This window comes from Diadema setosum, chromosome 9 (genome assembly GCF_964275005.1).
Source record: "Diadema setosum chromosome 9, eeDiaSeto1, whole genome shotgun sequence".
Lineage (NCBI taxonomy): Eukaryota > Metazoa > Echinodermata > Echinoidea > Diadematoida > Diadematidae > Diadema > Diadema setosum.
This window is the reverse complement of record NC_092693.1, coordinates 24,380,993-24,404,684: the sequence shown is the minus strand read 5'-3', so window position 1 is coordinate 24,404,684 and position 23,692 is coordinate 24,380,993. Positions and strand designations below refer to the sequence as shown.

General features: G+C 38.8%; 1 protein-coding gene across 1 annotated transcript in view; it reads left to right on the top strand.

Annotated features, from left to right (window-relative positions):
- The window catches only part of LOC140232933 (sphingomyelin phosphodiesterase 3-like), a 112,260-nt gene that overhangs the window by 68,679 nt on the left and 19,889 nt on the right, over nt 1–23,692 (top strand). The window contains exon 3 of the mRNA XM_072313043.1: nt 5,609–5,755. Within this exon, the coding sequence (XP_072169144.1) occupies nt 5,609–5,755 (147 nt within the window). The remainder of the gene's footprint in view (nt 1–5,608; nt 5,756–23,692) is intronic.

Sequence of the window (23,692 nt, the reverse complement as noted above, 5' to 3'; positions counted from 1 at the left end):
AAAGGAGCTCTTTTGAAACCTGCCATCGCCGAGGGCTTTTAGACGTTGATTACAAAGTGAAAGTGATATACTCCTCGAAGCAAAAGAGAGGCAGAGAATGAAGATTGGCGGGAGCTCTGGCATGCCGATAGAATTAATTCTCTGTCAGTCCCACACACACACTCCACCGTGGCGTGTGTGAACAGTTTTCATTTGAAGGCAGAAGACTGAGGCTTCGAATTCCATCTCTATTTATTCTCGAGAGGTTTCATCTTTTATTGGCTGGGCCGCTGGAAAGATGATAGTTTCGCCTGTTATTCAGACCGGAGGGTCCACACGTTACGGTATTGTGGAGGGAAAAATTTGAGAGCAACCGATTTTTACTGCTTAGGAAGGGATCCGGTTTCTATTGCAGCGATGCCAGGAAACTCTGCGGTCCAAATGATCACGATATACCCACAAAGTACAGCGAAAAGTTCAGAGCTACCACTTATTTACCCTTCTTCTCCTTCCGTACTTATTTCTCCACTCTGCGTTCTTTCCCTCTCCCTCCCTCTCTCCCCTACCCTCTCTCTCTCTCTCTTTCTCTCTCTCTTTCTGATCTTATGCCATTCTCTTCTCAATTTTCGTCTATCTGTTTATCCTTCCCTTCCTGTTAATCATTAACACTTTGAGCCCCTTTGCGAAAAACACACAGTGACGAATCGTAATATTAGATGCTCGTAGAAAATTCCTGTGAAAAACAATGCGTCATGGCAACTCTTTTGGGACATGTGAGTGCTCAGTCACTTACTTATGTTTATAAGCATTTACTTGCAAACTACGCTACTCAAGCAAAAAAAAAAAAAAAAAAAAAAAAAAAAAAACTTCATTTCGTATCGAAGTTAACTGCTTTCTAGTAGTAAGACTTTATTTTGAAATGATAGTTCTTTCCCTAATTCTACCATTCATTATGAAGTTTTTATTCTTATAATGAAATGAATTTTCTTCATCATGTCCCGTCCCAACGTACGTGTATAAAGAGAATTTAGTCATATTTCTACAGCTTGCTGTGCAATTGAGTAGGTACCGTCAGGTCATTGTTGGTTTCCAGTTTGAATTACGTCGTATCTTTCCTCGAGTTTTGCACCTTGTAATCAAGTCACCAAAATATTCCATGCAGATCTTCTTTCCAATTGGTAGTATATAAGTGGTTTTCCACTCCAGCAAAAAACAAAATTACTGAGATCCGATGTATTCAGAGGTACTGGCAGGTTGCTATAAACGTGAAGTTAGAATAAGATGAATAAGAAATTGTCATTCAATCAGGAAACGGAACGTCGCTGATACATCCTGCCAGAAATAAAAGTCCTCAAGAACGATGATGCATGAAGGTAAGGATTGTAACGCAACCGAGGAGATTTTCCCCAATGTAATCGATACGTCACAGCCAATGAGGGAAGAAATTAAACCGGAGTAAATGGAATGATGTATAGTAAGATTGTCATTATCTTCGGCTCTTGAGCATCTTCATCAGAGGGTATCACCAGGCTCTGACTGTGGGACCCGGAAGAGATAAATGAAAGGGAGGAGGAGATATCGAAGAGGAGATAGCGGAACAGTTGAAGGGAGTTATTATGGACTAGGGAAAGGATGTCGAAGAAGAGCAAGAGGACCAAGGGGGACAGAGGGATAGAGAAGGAGAGATAGATATATAGACAGGGTAAAGCCGAGAGGTGTATTTTCGCTATGAATATTTGATGAAGATGCAAGGGCATGATATTAGACCAGATGCTTCAAATGACGAAATCATCCACTGCGTTGAATATTCTTCGCCGGAAATGTTGAGGGAATAATAATAATAATAATAATAATAATAATACATACATACAATTTCTATAGCGCCGTTCTCCACTTTGATTAAATGCTTAAGGCGCTTTACAATAGGTACATCAAAGCAAACAGATTGAAAATACAAGTACATCACAGTAATAGAAGAAGATGAAGAAGCAGAAAAAAAAAGACATGAAATTCTGTCTTCAAAAGACACTGGTCTTCAAAATGCACTGCTAAACAGATAGGATTTTAAATTACTCCTGAAAGATGTTATAGAGCTTGAGTCTTTCAGCTCACGAGGAAGTGAATTCCACAGTGTTGGTCCAGTGTGAGCGAAAGCACGTTCCCCCCAAGATTTCCTAGAAAACGGAATATGTAAGAGATCTGAAGTTGAGGATCGAAGAGACTCTAAATTGATGAATTAAAGCACAATTTACCCTAACAAACACAACCGAGAGTAATATCAGATTTTTTATAATATCTGAAAGGTAGTAGTGCAAATGAAGTTATAATACACTTTACGTGGCTCTGCGTCAGCTATTGGTAGTTCATCAACCCCCGTCTGTACACCGCATTAATAGTTGCGCGGAATGGTTGCCATGGCTACAAAGTAACAGCAACGTAGGGGCTATTCCTAACACACAGTAAGGCTCACTAATTCTTCATCATTATCTAAGCCTATCCCCGGGAAGAAAACGGTTCAACACATCGGAGCTTTTATTTATTCAACCAATGTAACAACATCAATACATCAATGTAAAGTTGACAACATTCAATCATCTCTTCTCTGAGGAACCTATAGCGACTTCGATACATTTACTGCACAAAAAGAAAAGACAATGCAGAAAAGCTCCTTCGTCTACCATTTTGTCTTCTGTCTTTCTTTTGTGGAGATATTTCGGCAATATATGAATCGACTTTTGCCGTCATTTATGTCAGCTGCCCTCTGCGTATTGAATTCTGTCAAACGTCATGTGCATGGAGGTATTATCAACGGAGACATTAATTTTCACATGATATCAGTTGAGTCTCATCGAGGAATGGCACCGCGAACAGGATGCTTGATGCAATCGCCAAAAAAAAAAACCCAAACAAACAAAACAAACTATGGAATATCCTTGAGCATGGTGATATACGGCAGTCACACAATGACAGTAACATGCCATCAAATCACTGGGGAGCTATTCATAAGAGAAGGCATTTTCATCAGCCTTTTGTACGAGCCACAAAAAAAGGAAATAAAAAAAATCAACAGCGCACGAGGCCATCGCCGATGGAAGCACGAGTATGGTGAACAAAGACACAGTGATATTGAATCGAGGACTTCCATCATATCTAATTAATCAAATAAAATGTTCAGCGCAGCGTCCGCACCCCACCCCCGTTTTTTTTAACCTATAGTATCTGGGTGCATTATTTTAAGCTGCCCTTCGAGCAACCTCCGCGTGCACACACCGGGATTTCGTTATGAAACCAAAAATAAAAAAATAATAAAAATAAAAATAACAAATGCGCCGTGAACTGCTCTGTGAGCTCTTCAATAGTTGGTGTATGGTTTACAATAAATCAAACGTAAACCACGAGAGAATCAAACCCTTTCTATCAAAATAAAACAGCACCAATAAATACCATACTGATAATAAAGCAACGCCACAAATTGCCACAAGTCCGTCCTCAGCTGCAGGTGCATACCCTCCCTGAGTTATTTCAAAGTTTGTGGTAGGCAGAAGCTTTCATTTAGCTAAACCACTCCATTCATTACACCATTTACCACAAACTGTCCTTTTGATGCGGCCCATGCAAGTATCGCAACAGTGGGAAAAAGTGATTATGCCCCCTTAAACAGCCAAAGACGAAAACTCCTGTTGATAAATGACTTTCCAACAGAAATCTAAGGTGGACATTCCATTGCGTTGCCAATTTAAGTGACCTCAGACCGTAAAGATTGGTAATGCCGATGAGCAGTAACAGAAAAGGTCAGGCGGCATCTGCTGTGTGTGTGTGATTATGCGTGTAATGTCGTTTGTCTGTCCATGTGTATGTGTAATGCCTTTATTCGGAATTTTTCTGCAAGAAATGAAAATTTTAGGAGCATAATGCATCGCAAATTGATATTATGGAGAAGGTGAATTATAAAGAGATATGATTTAGCAATATCAAAAGACTCCCTGATGTTGGAAAAAATTGATTAATCTGTAATGGGTAAATTCTTATTGAAAAAACAAACGCTTTATGAAAATTGAATTAGATTTGTCTCTTACATTACTACCGAAGTAGGTAACGTCAGGTTGAGGGGAAAAACTTTTACTTTTCTCTATGTCTGGAATGGGAAATATTCAATTAAAAGAGATACAATGTTTCCAGTTTATAAAAATTGTTAAAGTGAGGATATTTATTATGTTATTCCATATCACTTGCTATAGTTCACCGAATTGAGCTTGGGGATTGAGGATGGGAAAACATATTTTGTAAGAGAAGGGGGCAGGGGAGGGAGAAGTTTGTTTTTGTCGAGTTTTTTTTTTTCATACTATCTATTTCATTTAATGTTTCGCCTTGATGTATTACATATTCATCCTTGACTCTTTCGGCGGATTTCTTTATGGCGATGGGCATGAAATGTCTGATTTATATTCTTTTGTGTACCTTTAGATTGAAAAAAAAAAGGTTCATTTGCTTTTGTATAATTGTATTTTATGAATTGGTTGAAATAAAACTAAAAGAAAAGCTGGGAAAATATGTGTGTGTGCGTATGTGTTTGTCTGTCTCAGTCTGTCCTAAATGGTGTGTGCGTGTGTGGAAGTGATGTGTATGTGTGTGTATGTGAGTCTATGTATTGGTGAATGCGTATGTAAGTGGTGAATGTATAAGTGAGTACATGTGTGTGCAAGAAGGGGCTGGGCTGTATAGCCAGGATGTATAAACTCCGTGCGCACAAGTACATATAGCAGCAGTTCAGTCGTCTAAAGAAGATGTGAACATGTTCTCAGGACATGAACAATAGTCTGATCTGGTTTGATGCTGGTCGACTTTCTGAGGATATTTCTTTTCTCTTAGTGTTTTTGTAATGGTGTTTATTTGCTAGACAAGTATTAGCATTACACAAAACAGTTTTTTAGTAATTATATACCACGGAATTGTCGGAGTGCCGGAGGGAGGAACTTCCTTTTCCCGTCCTTATAGTGCGAGAGTCAAAACCTGACGAACAGCGGAGACTGGAACATGTTTACTTAGAGTGCTTTGCATGATTTGGCTAGAATGTCTGTCCTTAACACTTTTATATTTCTATACGAAAAAGCCATATGATACTAAAAACTAAGACAGCAGTGCAATTGGTACAGTTACTGTAACTATCATGAAAAAAAAAAATGAATGAATTGTATTACCAAACTATATGAAGATGTGTGAATAAATCGTTAAAAGATGTTAGAATTCTTATGTCACTGTAGTTCGAACAAACGTCATAAAATGAAATAAAAATAAATCAGTAATTTGCTCCATATATCCTTATCAAGTAGTGAAAACGTATCCTCGATGAAAGAAAACATATACCGTCAATTCAAGTACGCCGCGCACTATTCAATCATTGCATAGATCGTGGAAGTCCATGGTCTTTATAGGAGCTTTAAGTACTAAATCTATATTAATGATAAAATTATATACTTACTACTGAATTCACTAATATTTAAGGAGGAGTTAACGTTGACTGCGCTGTCCTTCACTGCGAACCAGATCTGTACAGTTTCTCTCAGTTTGCAATTATCTTTTCTAAAAAAAAGATTTCTACAGGCTTTGTCACGTTTCTTGTTTTTTGCAGAGGACGACTTGCGATTTGCTCAGATGGACGCCATTTTGAAATGGCTGAATAACTTCCATATACACAGCCACAGACTGGAGGGCCTGCAGGAGGTGGTAGCATTCGATGTGCTGTGCGGCAACTTTAACTTCGACAACATGTCACCAGGTGAGTGGAGGTACTAGAGTACAGTCTATGGAGTTCAGATCTCATACATCTCATAATGTCGTCTATCTGAGATTGCAGCAGGCAATGCCCACTTGTAGGATTCGGTGTTTTACAGCAAAGGTATTAATACCACGTCGTCAAGTTGATACGGTTTGTATACAAGTGAACAACCTGTCAATATACCAGTAATGCAGATTAATTCTTCTTCTTTTTTTTAACTGGATTCTTACCATATCCCTGTGCGTTAAGCAGAGTAACCGAGAAAAAACGTTTTGCACTACAGTTTGATATGAGATTCGTTCTTTAATGACATAGTGAAAAGGGATCGGAAAAATGCAATTTCCCAGGAACCCGTTTATAAATGATGTTAGGATGGCAACTCTTGCTGGAATAACAACTTTTTTTTTTTTTGTATCAGCAGCCAATCAGGAGTCTGGATTCTTGTCGTTAGGGTGGGATTTCACGGAGCACGCGAACGATTTGCGAATGACGCGAATGGCAAAATCCAGCATTCGCATTTTAGTCTGCAAAAGATCGCCAAACAAACGTGAGGGTTCGGAAGCGTCGTCAATTGTTCGCGAATGTCGTTTTTACTTCGGCGAGAATTTAAAAAAAGTTTGAAATTTTTCGCGAACCTTTTCCGCACACTTAGTCGGGATTTGCTCGTGAATTGTTCTCGAAAGTGTCTTTAAAGCTTCGTCATATGCGCAAGACCTTCGCAAGACACGCGCGATGTTCGCAAAATGTTCGTGAAACCCCAAACAGACTCCGAAACTTCTGAGAATGTCTCGCGTATTTTACGCGAAATCTGCGAAGTTTTTCCGATCATTTTACGACGTAATCGCAAACTGTTCGCGTACCTTTTGAAACATTCTCGCGAACGTTTAGCGCACGTTTGGGGAATGTATGCCCTGTACGTTTTCTGCAAATAGAAATCGTAGCATACATCTAAACATCAAACAATTATTAACAACTATAGTAACAAAAGAAATTATAGACTAGCAAAGAGAAAGAATATTTGATATACAAAAAAAAAAATCGCAGAATATACTTAAAATCAATCTTAAGTATGTAAATTTCATTTGAACTATAGAGATTATGTGTTGGAGGAACTGCAAAAAAAAAAAAAAGATCAAATGCTTTACTAGTGGAGATACGTCCTAGGGGAAAAAAAAATGTAGGCAAACACACGATAGAGAAATGAGAGAAAACGAAAAGAGAAATAGAGGAAAGAAAAAAAATCAACTCAAGAAAGCTGATTTGAGTTGATTTTTTTTTATTGCTTCCACCTCTCCTTGCTACATTTTCTCCCATGATTATTGAAAATTTTTCGTTGTTCGCATTTCCGTCGCGTGTTCTTCGTGTACGTAACATGCTGTACTTTAGCAATGATACACACGACAATCGCACATACGTCGTGGGAACTTCGCACAAATTGCGCAAGAATAGTTTCCGGCTTCATTGTCGGAAAACATTCGGAGAAAAACTTTTCCGAATGTTGGATTTTGTCATTCGCGTCCTTCGCAAATCGTTCGCGTGCTCCGTGAAATCCCACCCTTACCATGACAATTGCCATTCCAGCAAAATAACCAAAAATGTGTATCCTTGATTGAAACGTGGGCCACACGGATATTACAAAAGGTTCCCTATATATACTTACCATGAGTACTAGTAGGCTGCATCGCAATTTCCATTAGTATATTAACGAGTTAACACTTTACAAGAAATCTTTGCAGACTTTACACGGCACAGAACCTACTAAGTCCAAGTAGTCTTGGAAACATCAGTATTAAGCGCTATATAAATGTTATTCATTATCATTATCATTAGTCAATGGATGGTAGGTCTGTGGGGCCGTTGGATGATGAGATGCCCTGATTGCGGGGTCATCCCACGAGCTAGACACCCACGAGTCATACTGCCCATGAGCTGGCACCAAGCAGAATGTGCCCACGAGCTACTTATCATAAAGTAAGACAGGCCCATGACACTAGGCAATAAGACCCACGAGAACGATACTCGGCAAAAATGGTCCACGAGCTCGACATTACGAAAATCAAGCTCCTTGGACTTAATGTATGTAGAGTCGAGCCTATGGGCCTCTTTGCCTATAGTGTCTTGCTCTAGGGCCTTATTTGCCTGGTGTTTAGCTCATGGACCGTATACAGCTCGTGGGCCTATTCTACTTGATGTCGAGCTCCCATGCCTTGTTCACTTGGTATCTAGCTCGTGGACTGGATTACTCGTGACCTGTATAACTCGTAGGATTTTTGGCTCTTTGATGTCTTGCTCGTGGCGTGCTGCCGTGTTGGTTGCTCGTCAAATGCTCTGTCTTAGCCGTACCTAAATGAGGTAATCCTTTTAAACTCGAATGCAGAAATAAAAGACTTGAATTGATGGCACGTGTTAGTTGATATATCGACACATGCCACTCAACGGTGGACACGCCATGTTCTTATTCCTATAACGTCCACATTTCAATATTTGCTCTATACACAGCTGCGCAAGTCGTTGCAGGGCAAGCTCTCATCCAAGGCTACACTTATATCTTGCCTTGTTTGATCTTAGCAAGATGTTCAAAGTGTGCTCAATGTTAACATTATTTCTTTTTTTAATCAAATATATTGGCTGTCAATTCGGAGAAGATTTGAAAGGAGGGACATAATCGAATTCAGTGCCAGGGACAAAAAGGATGGCGAATTATGAAAACTCATGTCACTTAGGTTGAACCTGAGCAAACACAGCGGTTGTCACATGTCAGGCGTAATCTTCCTAAGCGAAGTTAAACGCGAGAGAAAATGTTTGCGTGGGCCATGAAGCGAGTCCCATTTTGGTCGTTTGTTTTTTGCTCTTGTTGTTGTTGTTTTTTTTTCCATCCGCACCTTCTTCATAACATTTTCGTGATGATGAATTCGTTAGTGCCCCAGTGTCGCGTCTTTAAGACGCAACCTGATCCCCTACGGTCTAGAAGTATTACCGCGCCTTCGACACTCCATCATTCCCCTAACCCCTTACCCCACCCCAATCCCAGCCAACCTCTCCCTCTCCCTCACTCTTCCTCAAGCTTCCTCTCCCCCTATCACTCCTACCTACCTCTCCCCTTCTCTCTCTCTCTCTCTCCTTGACTCAATCCTCATCTAGCTCTTCCTCTCACTCTTTTTTCTCTTCTTTTTCTTCTTCTTCTTCTTCTTCTTCTTCTTCTCTCAGCTCTCTCACTCTCCATCCTTCTCTCCCTTTTAGTCCCATAATCCCGCTTTCTCTGGCATTCTTCATCGCACTTCTTCCACTCTTCCTCTGGCTCTCCCTTTCTCTGTACCCCCCCCCCCCATCTCCCTCTCTCTCTCTATGCCCTTTCATACTTCACCTCTTTCTCTCCCATGCACTCTCACACAAACCATCTCTTCCCCTCTCCCCCCCCCCCTCTCTGTTTAAGCGTCGTCTAACCAACATTGTGTGGGCGTCATGCCTTCCCCTGTGCACCCATACAACATTGAGAGCGTATACCCGTCTGACATGAAAAGAACAGAAATGTTGCCACCAGATCTGATTAATCTACACGTCAAGTCAAACCCTCAAATGAGATATTCAGTATTCAACATACCTCCTTCATGAGCCAAAGACTCTTAGGCTCGTTAGGACTCAGTTGACTCACGTCACTTTTAAAGGATACAACTAAAAACATCAAACCAACAATATTTCAATGTAATTTCAAAGTCCTTGTTAACACTTCGTGTTGTGCCTCATGCATTTTTTGTTCAGCCTCCTAAGCAGAAGTTTGAACACAAATTTAGATCTCATTTTTATTCATTGCGTTCGAGGCTTAGTCTTGTTTTTCTTTACTATTTTTTATTCACCCAGTATCACTTTTGCGTTGAAGATCTTTAGCATAGATTGTAATGAAGATTCTATTTCAAACACGATCATCTATTGTGGTGATGTTGTAATATGCTTGTGTGATGTGAACGGTTTTCAAATTAACACGTCTTGAGGACAAGAAAATGTCGGCTGTATAAGGTTTAATAATAAGATAAGACCAATTTCTTCCTTTTCGAATCGAACATGAGCTGATTTATATCTTGAAATCAGCTCCTGTATCGAAATAAAAAACAAACAAACAAATGAGATAGTCAAAAAGGATGAGTACATTACAGCATTTACATGACTTTGTTTTTTTAAACATTGTAAATACTCTATAATTTCTGTCATTATGATAATCATCACTGCAATTGTTATTCTTTTCATCATTGTTGTGGTCATCATCATCACAGCCGTTGAAGGTAAATCTTGTCATCGATAGTTGCTTCACTGGACTCAGCAGCCTTCATATGAAATGTCAATTACCTATGCTTGAAAAACATATTTCAAGCATGACCCTTACACGAGATGATAAAGATATGAAATTACCGACGACTTCCTGAGATACATCCTGGATGATATCAATCAAAATTCATTCAGTGTTTGGTGGATTAATTGTGGTACTGATCATAATGTGTCTGACAGCCTAATAAGTCGTAAAGAGGACAATAGTGATTACACAAATAAAAATAATGAGACAATGGTGATCACATTTGATTCTCACAGTCATTAGTGGGGGAGCTGTGGTATAGTGGATAAGACTCCCGACTCCCGATCGGAGGACCCGAGTTCGAATCCCGTCCAGTGCTTACGTCCTTGGACAAGATGTTTTTACCCACTATGTCCCTCTTGACTCAGGTGTATAAATGGGTACCTGGTAATGCTAGGGTAATAATGATAGCAGGGCCCTCTGGCAGAACAGTGGCAACACTGAAGAGGCTACCCTGGATAAATAAGACCTTATTATTATTATTATTATTATTATTAGCACTCTGGTGAAAGCTATTTTATTTATTTTTTAAGGAGTAAGCACGTCATGACAAGTCACTTCTACCGTTTGTCCCTCTATTCAAATTGCGCTTTCCTTATTTGATTCTTATACCAGCTCCTTTAACCTACTAGTATATACCAAGTCGCAACAAAATCACGTCTGCGGCTTTGTACTGTATCCTTATCATGATAAACTGTACTTTTTATTGCGAATGTTTCTTAAGAGAATTGGAAGAATTATCTTTCATGGGTATGAGCCTTCTGATGTTCACAATCATATAATCATTTGAGAAATTTTAGAATCCCTGTTTTTCTCTCTAATTGACTTTTTGAGAGAAAAAGAGATTTTCACTGATTTTGTGGAAATGTATTATGGATTGAACAGTTCCCATGTTTTAGTCTACGTAGGATAAACAACGGAATTCGGAGTGGCCAATTGAATGATAAGTCCTGCAGCATATACTGGTTATTCCCCTAGACTACCTGGGCAGTACGGTTGCTTTTAAAAGTCCTATTCAGGTTGTCCCAGGACAATTTTTGGCGTCGTACGCATTTTGGTGGTTTCGTCCATCGAACGTGTTCAACCCCAGAAAAGAGGGAAAGTCGAGCGTGCGATAAATAATGTAGACGTGGTAGACATGGGGATTTATTCGGCGACAGATTGGCTCCAGTAACACCTCTCCACTCTCATAAATAAAACAACTGAATATGCTTTTTTTTTTTTTGGGGGGGGGAGAAAAGATATGTTTGAGCTAAGTGTCGGATGTAGACTCGATTTCATAAGATTGTTTCTACGGACATAGCTTGAGTATAATGTTATGTATTCTGAATATAATTGATATGTGATTCTCACATTTTCGATGGGATGATTCAATTGACGTGTCACAACTAAATCATGGTAGGGAAAATCTTTGTTTCCTGTGGGACTCCAGGGTCCCTTAGATCTTTCTTGATGCGCGAGTTGTGCATGATATTAACGGTATCCTCCTGGTATCTGTTAGCATACTATATATCGCTTTATGGTGTGAGCTCTTAACTATCCTCGCTTATCTCGTGTCCTGTCCACTGTAATACTGTAAGACATAAATACCCTCACAAACTTCTAAAACAAACAAACAAATAAACACACTAACTGCCACAAAAATGTGCACTAAACTACTTATATATATATATATATGTATATATATATATATATATATATATGTATATATATATATATATATATATATATATATATATATATATATATATATATATATATGGAATAGCAATAATAAAGTCACAACAGAGGAATGCAGGGAATGCATTAATAGCCAATCTTGATTTAATGATTAATCCGAATTTTCGAGGATCCTTCCTCTTCATCAGGGATGACAGTGCGAATTTTCACAATGTCCAATGTTTGGAACATATATATATATGTATATATATATATATATATATATATATATATATATATATATCTGTCACTAATCTTAAAGTGCGGCGAATTGACTCTCCTGCAATCAACAAGCAAGGCAACAAGCAAATTATTACAAGGAGGACAAAATTTCTCCTCATATGGAATAAAACCTGAACAAACATTTATGTTTCTGCAAGATGATGAGTAATAACTTTGTCAAGTTGATTAAAAAGTGAAAATATTCAAAAAGTAAGAAAAGTGTAAATCAGAAAAGTTTAAATGGTGCATTATGTAGTGCATCATGTTTTTTTTTATTACGCTACATGCACAAGGTATAGCACAACACATTAATTGCTGCTACTTTTGATCCACCATCCCTTTTGGATAACGGTGAGCAGGATGTTCTTATTTAAGCTTGTAGGTATAATTCTGATGGACTTCCTGATATAAAGGTGTCTTGCATTATGCAAACAGTCTTTTGGAGCTCATCTGAGCTGCCCCCTCTTTGTGCAATATTTCATCGAAGATGAATACCACATTATGCATAAACTTGACCGAAATTATGATAAAGAGGACAAAATTTTTCCTCATACGGAATGACATCACCTTAACAGCCGTTTTGTTTTATGCTTCTGCAAATTCGCGACGGGAGAAGAGAATGAGAAATAACTTTGTCAAATAAATAATTAAAATGATCAAAGGCAAAATATGAGAAAATACATAGTAAGGGGAAGGCAGTTATTACTTATGGGGGAAAGCAAAATCATATCTCAAAGAAGACGTACTTCTACGCAAAATCAGTAATCTTCTTCATTTATGTTTTTCATTTTTCTTTATTTCTTATTTCAAGCGCCTATAGAGGTGTGAGGAAAGGTATTATGCACTGTAAAGGAAGAGCTACTGTATTGTCGTCATAATGACGAATGCCTAAATACACACTCTGCACACTCAATACATTAATAGCGATACAGCGTATAGTATGTCTGTATGTTTCGTCTTATGGATGTCATTGGCATTGACATTGACCTTGACAGGTAGTGACAATGTGACTCATGAAATGGCATGATGTGATAGTACGTTTAAGGCATGACGGGTTGATCAAGGGGAGTGAAACAGAAGAAAAGGGTTATCTGTTATCATATTAATTGCTTTTGTCGGGAATAATAGTTGGAATATCCTTGCGCTTAGGGCTACGAAAATTATCTATCAAGTAAAGAAAGGGTTTAAATGAACGTGGGTCTTAGTAATACGTGATGAGAGCCCAATGAAAGGGAAATTATTGTGGTCTAACTTTTCCACCCTCCTCGGCCATCTCATCACTTTGCTATTTCTTCACGTTTATTTCCACTGTCTTTGCCGGCGATCCATCTGTTACGGGGTGATTTGTTGAGGGGGGGGGGGGGAGGGTCAGACCGCACTAGATCGCCTTTTCCGAGAGAGCTTTATCACCGATTTGAGATAAATCCCCGCCAAAATGCGATGCGATGCAGGGAAATTCCGACGAATGCAGCTTCATTTACCGGCCTTTCATCCCCCTTGACAGCAGTGCTTGGTGTATGAAACGCCACTTTCAATGCACAATGTGTATAGGCAGGAAATAAAAAAAAAAAAAAAATGGCAGTGTTACCGGTCTCTGTTTGATATTCCTCAACATGACACCTATCCAAATATTAAAGATACTACAAATAAAGATATTTCATTAATGTATTTCGATTAGGGATAACGATTTTTCTTTAAAGCCCTTTTACTATAAACCACAAAGTTGTCGCTTTTACCATCTATAAAATCAAGGAAAGGAAGGACAACGGCTATGACACTTTTATCATTCTCAAGTTCTTTTAACGTGAAGCTTGACAAGGTGATGTGGCTGATGTGTTCCGCATTCTAATGTTAATTTTCGAGTGCATTGAATATAGTTTTTAGGGCTATATTTCATCAAAGAATCACCTATGTATGCTCACAGAAGTCCTCAATTCAAGTTTTCTTGTTTCAAAAATGGGAAAGATTCGTTATAAACAGAAAAATACTTGTACTTGTGTTTATCGTTATCACCAACGACTTGATATCATTCGAGAATTTTGTTTATTGCACCACGCCAGAGACAAAACCAGTGTTGCTTGTATTGTGATGTAACTTTTGTATCTGTCAATATATGTGACTAGAAATATCATAAATATAATATTAATGTTCATGTCTCTTCGTCGAGCGAGACATCAACGTTTCATGTTATTACCACTGACGCAAGGGGCAACCTTGTAACGCGCTAGGAGACGGAACCAAGTGGTTCCGCTAGACTTCCTTCGATGACGTTCTGTCACCATATTTCCGTATCGATATTCATGAAATATTGAGATGTACATCTAAAAACAGATTGGTTGATGGCAAAGAAGGGTTTTAATAATTTCTGTGTAACATATCAATTTTCATCGTTTAAGGCATGTTTTTCTGATTGCTGTTAGGTCACATTATGATCGCTAATGAGTTTACAAATTCATGTGCTCATTCTACCTTGATACATAAAAATCCTGCAATTCGGTAGTCTGAATTTAAGCTCTATTTTCACTGTAGGTGAAAAATTGCAGTCTCGTCAGTAATAACTGATATCCCTTTGATTTAGCTTAGAAATACAAGTGGTTCATGATAATTCACTATTTGATCAAATAGTTTTAATATTATGTTTATACATTTTTGTACTACATCATGTACATAGTTTGCTTTTGTAATCTTATCGGGAAAAATGCTACATAAGAAATAACATTTTATCTAACTTTGAATTTGAATTTGAATTAGAATCTAAATTTGAATACATTATGATGTGTCAAATAACACACTCCAGTACATTAGAAATATATTAACATATGAAAAATCATAAAATCCTTAATAACAACAATGAAAAAGGAGCAACAGTTACCTTCCAGTCATCATGTCACTCTGATAAGTCTATACGTGAATGCCAAATGCACGTCCACTGCATAATGTTCAAATCTTTTGGCTTCACTTATAACTCCAAGCGTAACTTCAGGAGTCTCCAAAAGCTCGTTAGGGCTCCGGTTTATTAGTGTTGCTGCAATAATTGTACAAAATCAGATAAACATGAAGCCAAACAAACTGCAATCAATTATTGATTCAGAATTTTCTCTACGTTTTTCAGTGCGTGAGATAAGTATGAAAAAAAGACTACCTTCACAGGGAGAGAGAGAGAGAGAGAGAGAGAGAAAGGGAAAACCTACCGCTTTCAGGGAATATTGAAGCTGACGAAGAATTTTGTCCGAGTACATCAAATTCATACAAAATATTATCAATTCATTTTGTATTCAAAAACAATGATAGATAGGCATAATGGATGCACTTTTCTTATTTTCCCCATTGGGACTTTTCTCTCAACCTGCATTCAAAAACGATTCCGCAACCGTATATTCTGATACATTTCTGTCGAGCGCATTCTCCAATATGATTCACATCTATCTATATTTTCCAGCTGTCCATGCGTCTTTAGGGTCGAGTTAAGACCGTCAAAACCAATTTACCAGAAAATCTTTCTTCGTATGTTTTTTTTTTCGATATTCTTTCCATGCGATTGAGCATTTTTTCTTCTTTTTCAATGTTGCATATCATACAGTACGGAATATTCATATCTTTAAATTTCTTCGAGAAAATACTGCGAATGGAATTTATCAAATCAATTTTAAAAAAGAATGACCTCTCTTTTCTGTAGCATTTAATTTGATAGGTAGAACTATCCTCATGCAAAATATATCTTGCTTTTACGCTTGTCCTTATAACTTAATAGCATTTCTTAGGATTCGAAATATTCCATTTGAAAGAAGAAAAAAAAGAAGAACCAACCTTAAAAGAAAGCTAAAATTCAGTCTGATTATTCATTGTTATATACAATATCATTTTAATGGAATGATTGACGCTTGCATTATTTGGCACCATGGTTCCATCGTGCCAAGCTAGTACTTTATGCCATAAACGTGATGTTGTTCTCGTCCATTTATCCATTAAAGGTTTTTAAATCTTCATCGGCGAACATAAAGAATCATTTTATCTGACACTCCACGATCTGCATGTAAAAAATAATAATAATAATGATAATAAAAAATTGAAATGAAAGGCGAGAAACCGCTTCGGGCATTTTCCAATGGCTATCCAGCTTCAACACAGTCCTAAAAAAGAAAATGACTGGAAGGAGCGTGCTTTTTATTGTTCATTCACGATGAACGACACTATATCAATTGAATTTCGTTGTTCCGAAGGTCTGTTATTCCAGCGATTTGTTTCCCGAAAATGGAATGGGGTTCATTTTGCCAAAGATTCGTTTCATCCAAAAATGAAACGAAGTTCGAAGAAGCTTCATTCAAGCTGAATTAAGAAGCTTCATTGATCTGAAAAAGAAATAAGGTTCGTAATCCCGGACATTCATTAGTATGCACTTTCTGTTTGTTCTCGAATCAACGAACCTTAGGACTAACACACTTTTATCCACCAGAAATAAACCAATGGCCAGAGTTGTATCAGTGGAAGTCTGACTTCTGAAGGCGTCATCTTAATTTCACACAAATGTCTCCCGATTCAGGTTTCTCCTAGGAACCAATCATAAACACATCTAGCAGATCAGAGACACGATATTTACACTGACAACTCCTTCAACCTTTGTTTGAATGCGGCTCCTTTTTTTTTCGAATACGTCGCCCTGTCGGTACATACCACCATCAGTTTAACTGTTCGATTGCTCGTATTCTTTTTGGTGCGCATGACCCTTCAGATTCTGGAGCGCCCGTCCTGCAGAAATTGTCATCTTGTCCATGTTGTCATTATTAATTGGTACTTTTGAATTTCACTGCATATCTAAGAGAGGAATTAGATGGAACCGGTAAAATTCATTCAAAATGCACAAGCTCAGAAAATCACAAAACTTTGTCAGTTTGATAGAAAACCATTCGTCTTAGCCTTCTTACATTTGTTGCCAATCAAAGGGTCCAGGTTTTGATAATACTACGACCGAAATAAACAATGACATACATGGCCAAAGTATAGCTGATGTTATATGAAAGAGAAATTTTAATTCTACCTGATGAAAAACAGTAAATGGTTGAATTACATTGAAAAGTTGAAACATCAAATCACAGAAATGTGGTAGTTTGGATTGATTGGATATGTCACGTGGTCGAGCAAAACTTTACCTACGTGGAATCACAACATAGTTGAAAGCCATTTATACTTACACAGTCGGAAGTGCTGACTAATGACTGATGAGCATGAGTACGACTTTCTGTTTCTATGTGTGAGTATAATACGATTATGCGTAGGCCTATCTGTGCTTGCGAATATGATAAAGTAGCTAATCATTTAAAGTATACTAATCAAAGTATTATTCAAATTCCCTATCAAAGCTTTACGTGTACTTCCTCTTTACTGACGCTTGGTCATTTTACTATCTCTGCTTCCTAAGATGAGAGTAGAACTTCTCTTTAATCCTTGTGTCGTCCGTTTATTTCTCCTTCAGCAGCACAAAAACCCCGCTGCGTCTCCCGGCCGCAGTCCATCAAGGTGTCACACACCTTTTTTTACTCTTCTCACCGTCGACTGTAATTTCTTTTTACTCATTTCGCGGCTATTTCATTCGACTCTTTTTTTTTAAAGACCAAATGGCGATCGCTGCTTCAGGCAATCGTTTTGCTCCTCTGAAACCTCCCCAGCCTTGTCACGTGACTTCAAGAACTCCCAAGTAGTCAATCGATCAACCTGCTTCTGTTTTGTTGTTTAATTTTCCCCAACCTTTCATCAAAAGTCATGAAACCATCGGATTCTGCTATCTACTACCGTTAGGCGCATGATATCCAGCTTGTTGCCCGGCAAAGCCACGTGTATGCATGCTGGTGATGCTTGTATTAAGACGTATCGACGGGTAAGGGAAAAAAAACCAAGGGGAGCCGCTGTTGGTACTTATTGGAAGAACACAAACAAATCCGCAACCCGCTGTATTAGGGAATGGAGGATTGCTCAGATTCAATGATGTTCCACGCGCACAGAGCGGAGTTGAGAAGGCGGCGCAGTACATAGGCTCCGTGCAGAGACACACCGTGAATAGATCCGCTGTACTCAGCCAGTTATCTTTGATAGACCAAAGTACGCCGACTTCCCTTTCATTGTATTTCACATTGCGCATACATCACATTCCATGTGTCATCCGATTGTCATTTTCGTATTCATCTCTCTCTCTCCCTCTTATATCTTTTTTTTTTTGCTCCCCAGTCTATATCATAGCCAATATTCTTCTCCTTTTTCGTAGTTTCTCTTTGTTTTTATTTGTCTTCCTAACCAACTTCGTCGTTTTCACCATTAAAGTCGTCACAAACTGCTCTCGTGTCATCTTCTGTTTTTGTTTGCTTTTTCCATCAATGTATTTGGTTTGGTTTTCTCAACTCAATTTCAACTTTCTTTTATCTCTGCATCTTTCTCCTCTCTCGTTGAAATCTGCTCTCTGTCATGCGTTCCCCAGTTGGGATCGTATTTTCTCCAATTGATAATGCATTGAACGGCCCTCACCATACTTTTGGTGGATTCTTTTTCTTTTTCTCATCCATATCACTCTATATCACTCACGACTGACATATCAATAAAAAAGAGTTGGAATGAATTCCTAAATATCTGGTCACAAGCATTCCTACAAGAGCTCAGATCCTTGAGTAACCAATATTCCGGAGGAAGGGGGAGAGGGAGGGGGCTAAGAGGGTGATGAGGGGACTAGAGCCCTGTGATCAGTATCACAGTCATGAATTTATTTCGAATTGGGTTACCGAGGAGGTGGGTAGCGATATTGGAAGGGGAGAAAAGGTCACCAAAACCAGGACACTGAGAAAAGAAGACGATTATATCTTATCCTCTTCTTATAAAATGTTGATTCTGCTTACCGGTAATACTTTTCTACCAAAGCGTTATTATACAGATTATACACATTGTACGTATATTTTCTCTCTCAGAAAAAAAAAGTAAGATTAACCTTAATAAATAATTCAATAACGTTTTACTGTGAATCTCTAAGTGGAAGAAAAGTGTAAATGTGATATTTTTGTCTAATGCAGTTTACATGCAGAGTACAGACATGTCCTTCCGAAGCCATTAGCTTCATTGGGCAAGTACTTTTTTTGTTCACGTTCATGACGTTGGTATTTCCAATATCATCTGAGAAATTCATTTTGAATGGTATAGAAGTAAACTATGCACGGTAAAAAAAAATATGATATACCTTCTTGGGGTCGTGCAAGGAATAAAGCGAAGTGTCAATGAACTCTACGAGCCGCTGACCACGTGACTAGCAATACTGCCCACAATCACTGACGATATCAGTTCCCAGTGGCGGATCCAGACGGGGGCGCACCGGACATGCGCCCCCTCTTTATCTTTTGTTAAAACAAAAGGAATAAAACAAAAGAAATAAAAAGAAAAAAGGGGGTGCGTGCGCCCTCCCCCTTTAATTTTGCAGAGGCGCATCCCATTTACGGAATTCCTGGGTCCGCCCCTGGTTTCTGACTTCGTATATAGTAACCTGCTGCAGCCAAAATGGCAGCCAAAAGGAACAAAAGCACCATTACCTAAATCATGGAAGTCATCGCGATCATACCAATTGTAATGTTGTTAAAAAAATCTCAAAAGATGTATTAATGTAAACAGAATAAATCCTGCAGACTTGAGAACAACACTGCCAAATTTGACCATAGGAGCTGGCGAACATGGTGAGATTGGCATAAATCCATTGAGTGGAAAATGTGTGCCACATTTATCTGTATAACCCGGAGCAGTTCGATTTTGATCAGTATTTTCATGTGTTTGTGTAGGTATAATACTCTATTTAGAAAGCATGCATGCACTAGCTTAACCGTTTATAAACATTTGTTCATATTTTGTGTCTCCCCTGAACGTTTACTTCTTGCAGAGGAAGTCGACCTGCGCATTTTTTGTAGTCTTTTTTTTTTAATAAATTCAATTCAACGTTTATTTCATTTGCCAGCAGATCGAGTGAAAATGCAAAAGTGAAAAAAGTTAATCACGTGATATAATCACAATACAAAGAATACACTTCACGATGAATTTTCATACAATTTCTTCTTCATTTCTTGGCCGAGCTTTTATAGGAATACGGAGGGACCCACTAAAAATAATTCTTATAAATTGTGGGTCCCTCAAATGAAGTTCATTACGAAAGTTAGAACTATATGGTCTCAAGAAACCGACAAAGAAAAGAAATGGTTTGGGTTGCTGTAATGCCTCGCCTCACAGATGTGAAAACTTTGGATTTGCCACAGTTTTGAGGTACTCTATTGCTCAGGGTTTATTAGGCTTGCGTTGTCGACTGCTTTAGAAGCGTCTCTATGGGATATCAAACCATGAATTTTTGTTTGTCTTATTTGGCTGTGAGACCGATTGATGCAACGTAGATTATAACATGATATAACGATAATAAATTGTATTTGTATGGGCGTAGAGACTGTTCGTCTGCCGTGGCAAGACAAGAAAAGTTATGGAAAACTGCATCTAATACGAGACTAAATCACACGCCGCCCCCTGGAGTCAAAATCGCGGGACATAATGAAACTACTCGGGGACGTAGAGAGCGTATTATTTTCCTACAAAAATGAGTATCGCACAGACGTGGCTTAAAGGGACGCACCAATCCATGCCCATGTTTACTGAAGGAACATTAAAGGACAAATTTACCTTCATAAACATAAGGATTGAGAGAATGCAGCAATATTAGTAGAACACATCAGTGAAAGTTTGAGGAAAATTGGACAATCGATGCAAAAATTATGAATTTTTGTGTTGGAACCGTTGGATGAGGAGACTACTAAGGCTCGTGATGTCATATGAGTACAATAGTATAAAGAAAATAAAAGAGCACTTGACTTGCCTCTTTCTAAAGGCATTGGGAATAATATTACCCATAAATGTCATTAACAAGTCAAGGGAATGTGTACTTTTTTCAAAAAAGGAAAGTTTGTGAAATTCTCTTTATATTTTCTTTATATTGTTGTACGCATGTGACATCATACACTGCAGTAATCTTCTCATCCAGCGGTGACTGCACAAAAACTACAAAAATTCATAACTTTTGAACGGATTGTCCGATTTTCCTCAAACTTTCAATGATGTGTTCTACTAATGTTGCTACATTTGCTCAATCCTTATGTTAATGAAGGTGAACTTGTCCTTTAAGTCAAACAAACAGAGTAGTATAATGTTTCGTGAAATATCTCATAGTACAAGTTACATTAGAAAGTCAAGAAATTTAAACATTTATGCTACTTTCTCACGCCAGTTATATTAGGCATAATTACATAATGAGATGAGCCGATGACGTCATCAACTAAGAGCTCAACTTTGAGCTCGACATGTAAATCTATGTAGTATATCAAGTCTGTAAATCACCAACTTGAACAGCTTCTCTTTCAAAAGATCTCCTTCAGGAATCATAACAATTTTTAATTCATCTCATATGCGTAACTTTCTCTCTTATGTTCATGATGAAATGATTTTTGCCATAAGTGATGAAAGTCAACATGAACGTGCAGTGGAGCTTCACTGTAAGGGGTGACTCGTGACTTGTGGCGCCATTTCACGTGGTTCCGTGTGTAATGTTAAAGCCGGAACGTGTTTCCCTTTTGCTGTGAAAGCCACGTTCCGCTGCTGGTTCATGGCGGCTTGGACCGCGCTGCCAAATGGAAGGCGACACGCGCGTAATCGCGATCTAATCAAATCTTGATCACGATGATTCGCAGCCCTCACAGCCATGTCACGCTGCCCTCGACATAGAAAGGAGCCGAAGTGGACTAGACTCGCAGTCTCAGCCGTTTTCATCGACAAGTGTCTTGAGGCCCGTCAAGGCAAAACATATTCTCCTTGTAATCAAGCAATAGTAACATTATAGGCGCGACAGTAGCAGCAATAGTAAGCAGCAAGGTATTATCTTAATTATTATCTTAATTATTCAGAAAGTAACCAAACTAAGAGAGGTTGTCCCTTATGTCATACAGTTATTCCTTGCCGATTTATTTTCAGTGAAACACTGTTTTGTTTGGGGGTTGTTTTATCTTTTTCTTGCACATACCTACACTTGCACATACAAGCACTTTAACCTCCACATATTACAGTCATAGGGCCTACTATCAAACGTTTGCCCTTCATTTCTCGTATCAAGTTCATTGAGAGAACCGTGTCGTCAATGCTTGTCGCGTCAAGTCACCTACATTCATGAACGCACTTTACCAATTTATTACGCCGGGTCGCCGTGTAATTGTGAGCTCTTTTCACATGGGCCCCGTCTTATTTACAACTTGTTTCGAAGCTTCAGTATGAGAATCCATCGTTGCCGTGCCTATACTCCCTTGCCCCCTCTCTCCTCCTCCAACCATTGGGTAACTGGGTCTCGGAGGAACAGACTGCGTCCCCGAGCCCTCCGGATCGATCTCGGCCAGAGGAAAGGTTGGGGCGACGAGTAATTGGGGAAGATTCCCCGTCGCAAGGTAGTTCGCAAGTCAATCGACGCTGATCCGCTCTGCCATCGCCCTCGCCAATAAATCCGCCATTTATGAATCCGTGCGGGCCGTTCTATACGTGCTCTTATAGAGGCTAAAGGAGAAGAGGGGTGGGTGGGTGATGGTTGTGGTGGGACGACAACTTCCCGCCAAAATAAATCTCTCCTTGGTTTCCCCGAACAGGCGGTGTGCACCATCAAAATACCAAAGGTTAGCGGCGAAAATTGATGTGGAACATGTACTTTATATCATGTCAGGAGTACAGTGAGTGAATCTTGTCTACGAGGATTGATGTAAAGGTCGAGATGAGGCGAATTAACTGTGCCGGTGTCGTCTGCTAGGAGGCAGCGTTCATAGTGGCTTTAGACACTTCAGCGGGCCTCACTGTGTTCTTACTTGATTAGCCTAATATAATTCCGACGTCATACTATTACGGATTATTTATTTTAACAAAATATGAGGACGATGTAACTCTCAAACATAGTTTGAACCATGCTGAAACGACATGCTGCATGAGAATACACCTGTGGTCACGAGTAGGCAGGTTTATCGACGTGGGGTTGGGTGGGAATGATGTTCATTAATGAAGACTATACTGTAAGCACTTGCTCTTACATCTGAAAAGTAGCGGGGAGAAAAAGAACTCTCAAGGAAGCGAGCGGAAACGCCTGAAGGGAAAAAAAGTCTTTCAGCTGTATTACGAATGCCCCATTTTCATCACCACCAAATCATCCTCATCTACCTCTTTTCCTTTGGCGCCCTGACCTTTGTAACCGTCTAATAGCAAACTATAGAGGTTACTGTCTGCGTTTAATTCCCTGCTCATTCGCATCTTCATTCCCTCCCATCCCTCCTTTCTCTCTCTGTCTGTCTGTCTGTCTGCCTGTCTGCCTTTCTGTCTGTCTGTCTGTCCTTCTGTCTCTCTTTTTCTCACTGTGTGTCAATATGCAGTGTAACTTATTAACTCTCTCTCTTAACATTGCTTAATCTATTTCTATCTATTTATCTATCTATCTATCTATCTATCTATCTATCTATCTATCTATCTGTCACAGTACTCCTGATTTTAACATCAAGATATCAGAATACGGTATACCAATAAAGGTCACATTAGGACATTAGAAGTTGCTTAGTTTAGTATCAGTTCAGCCT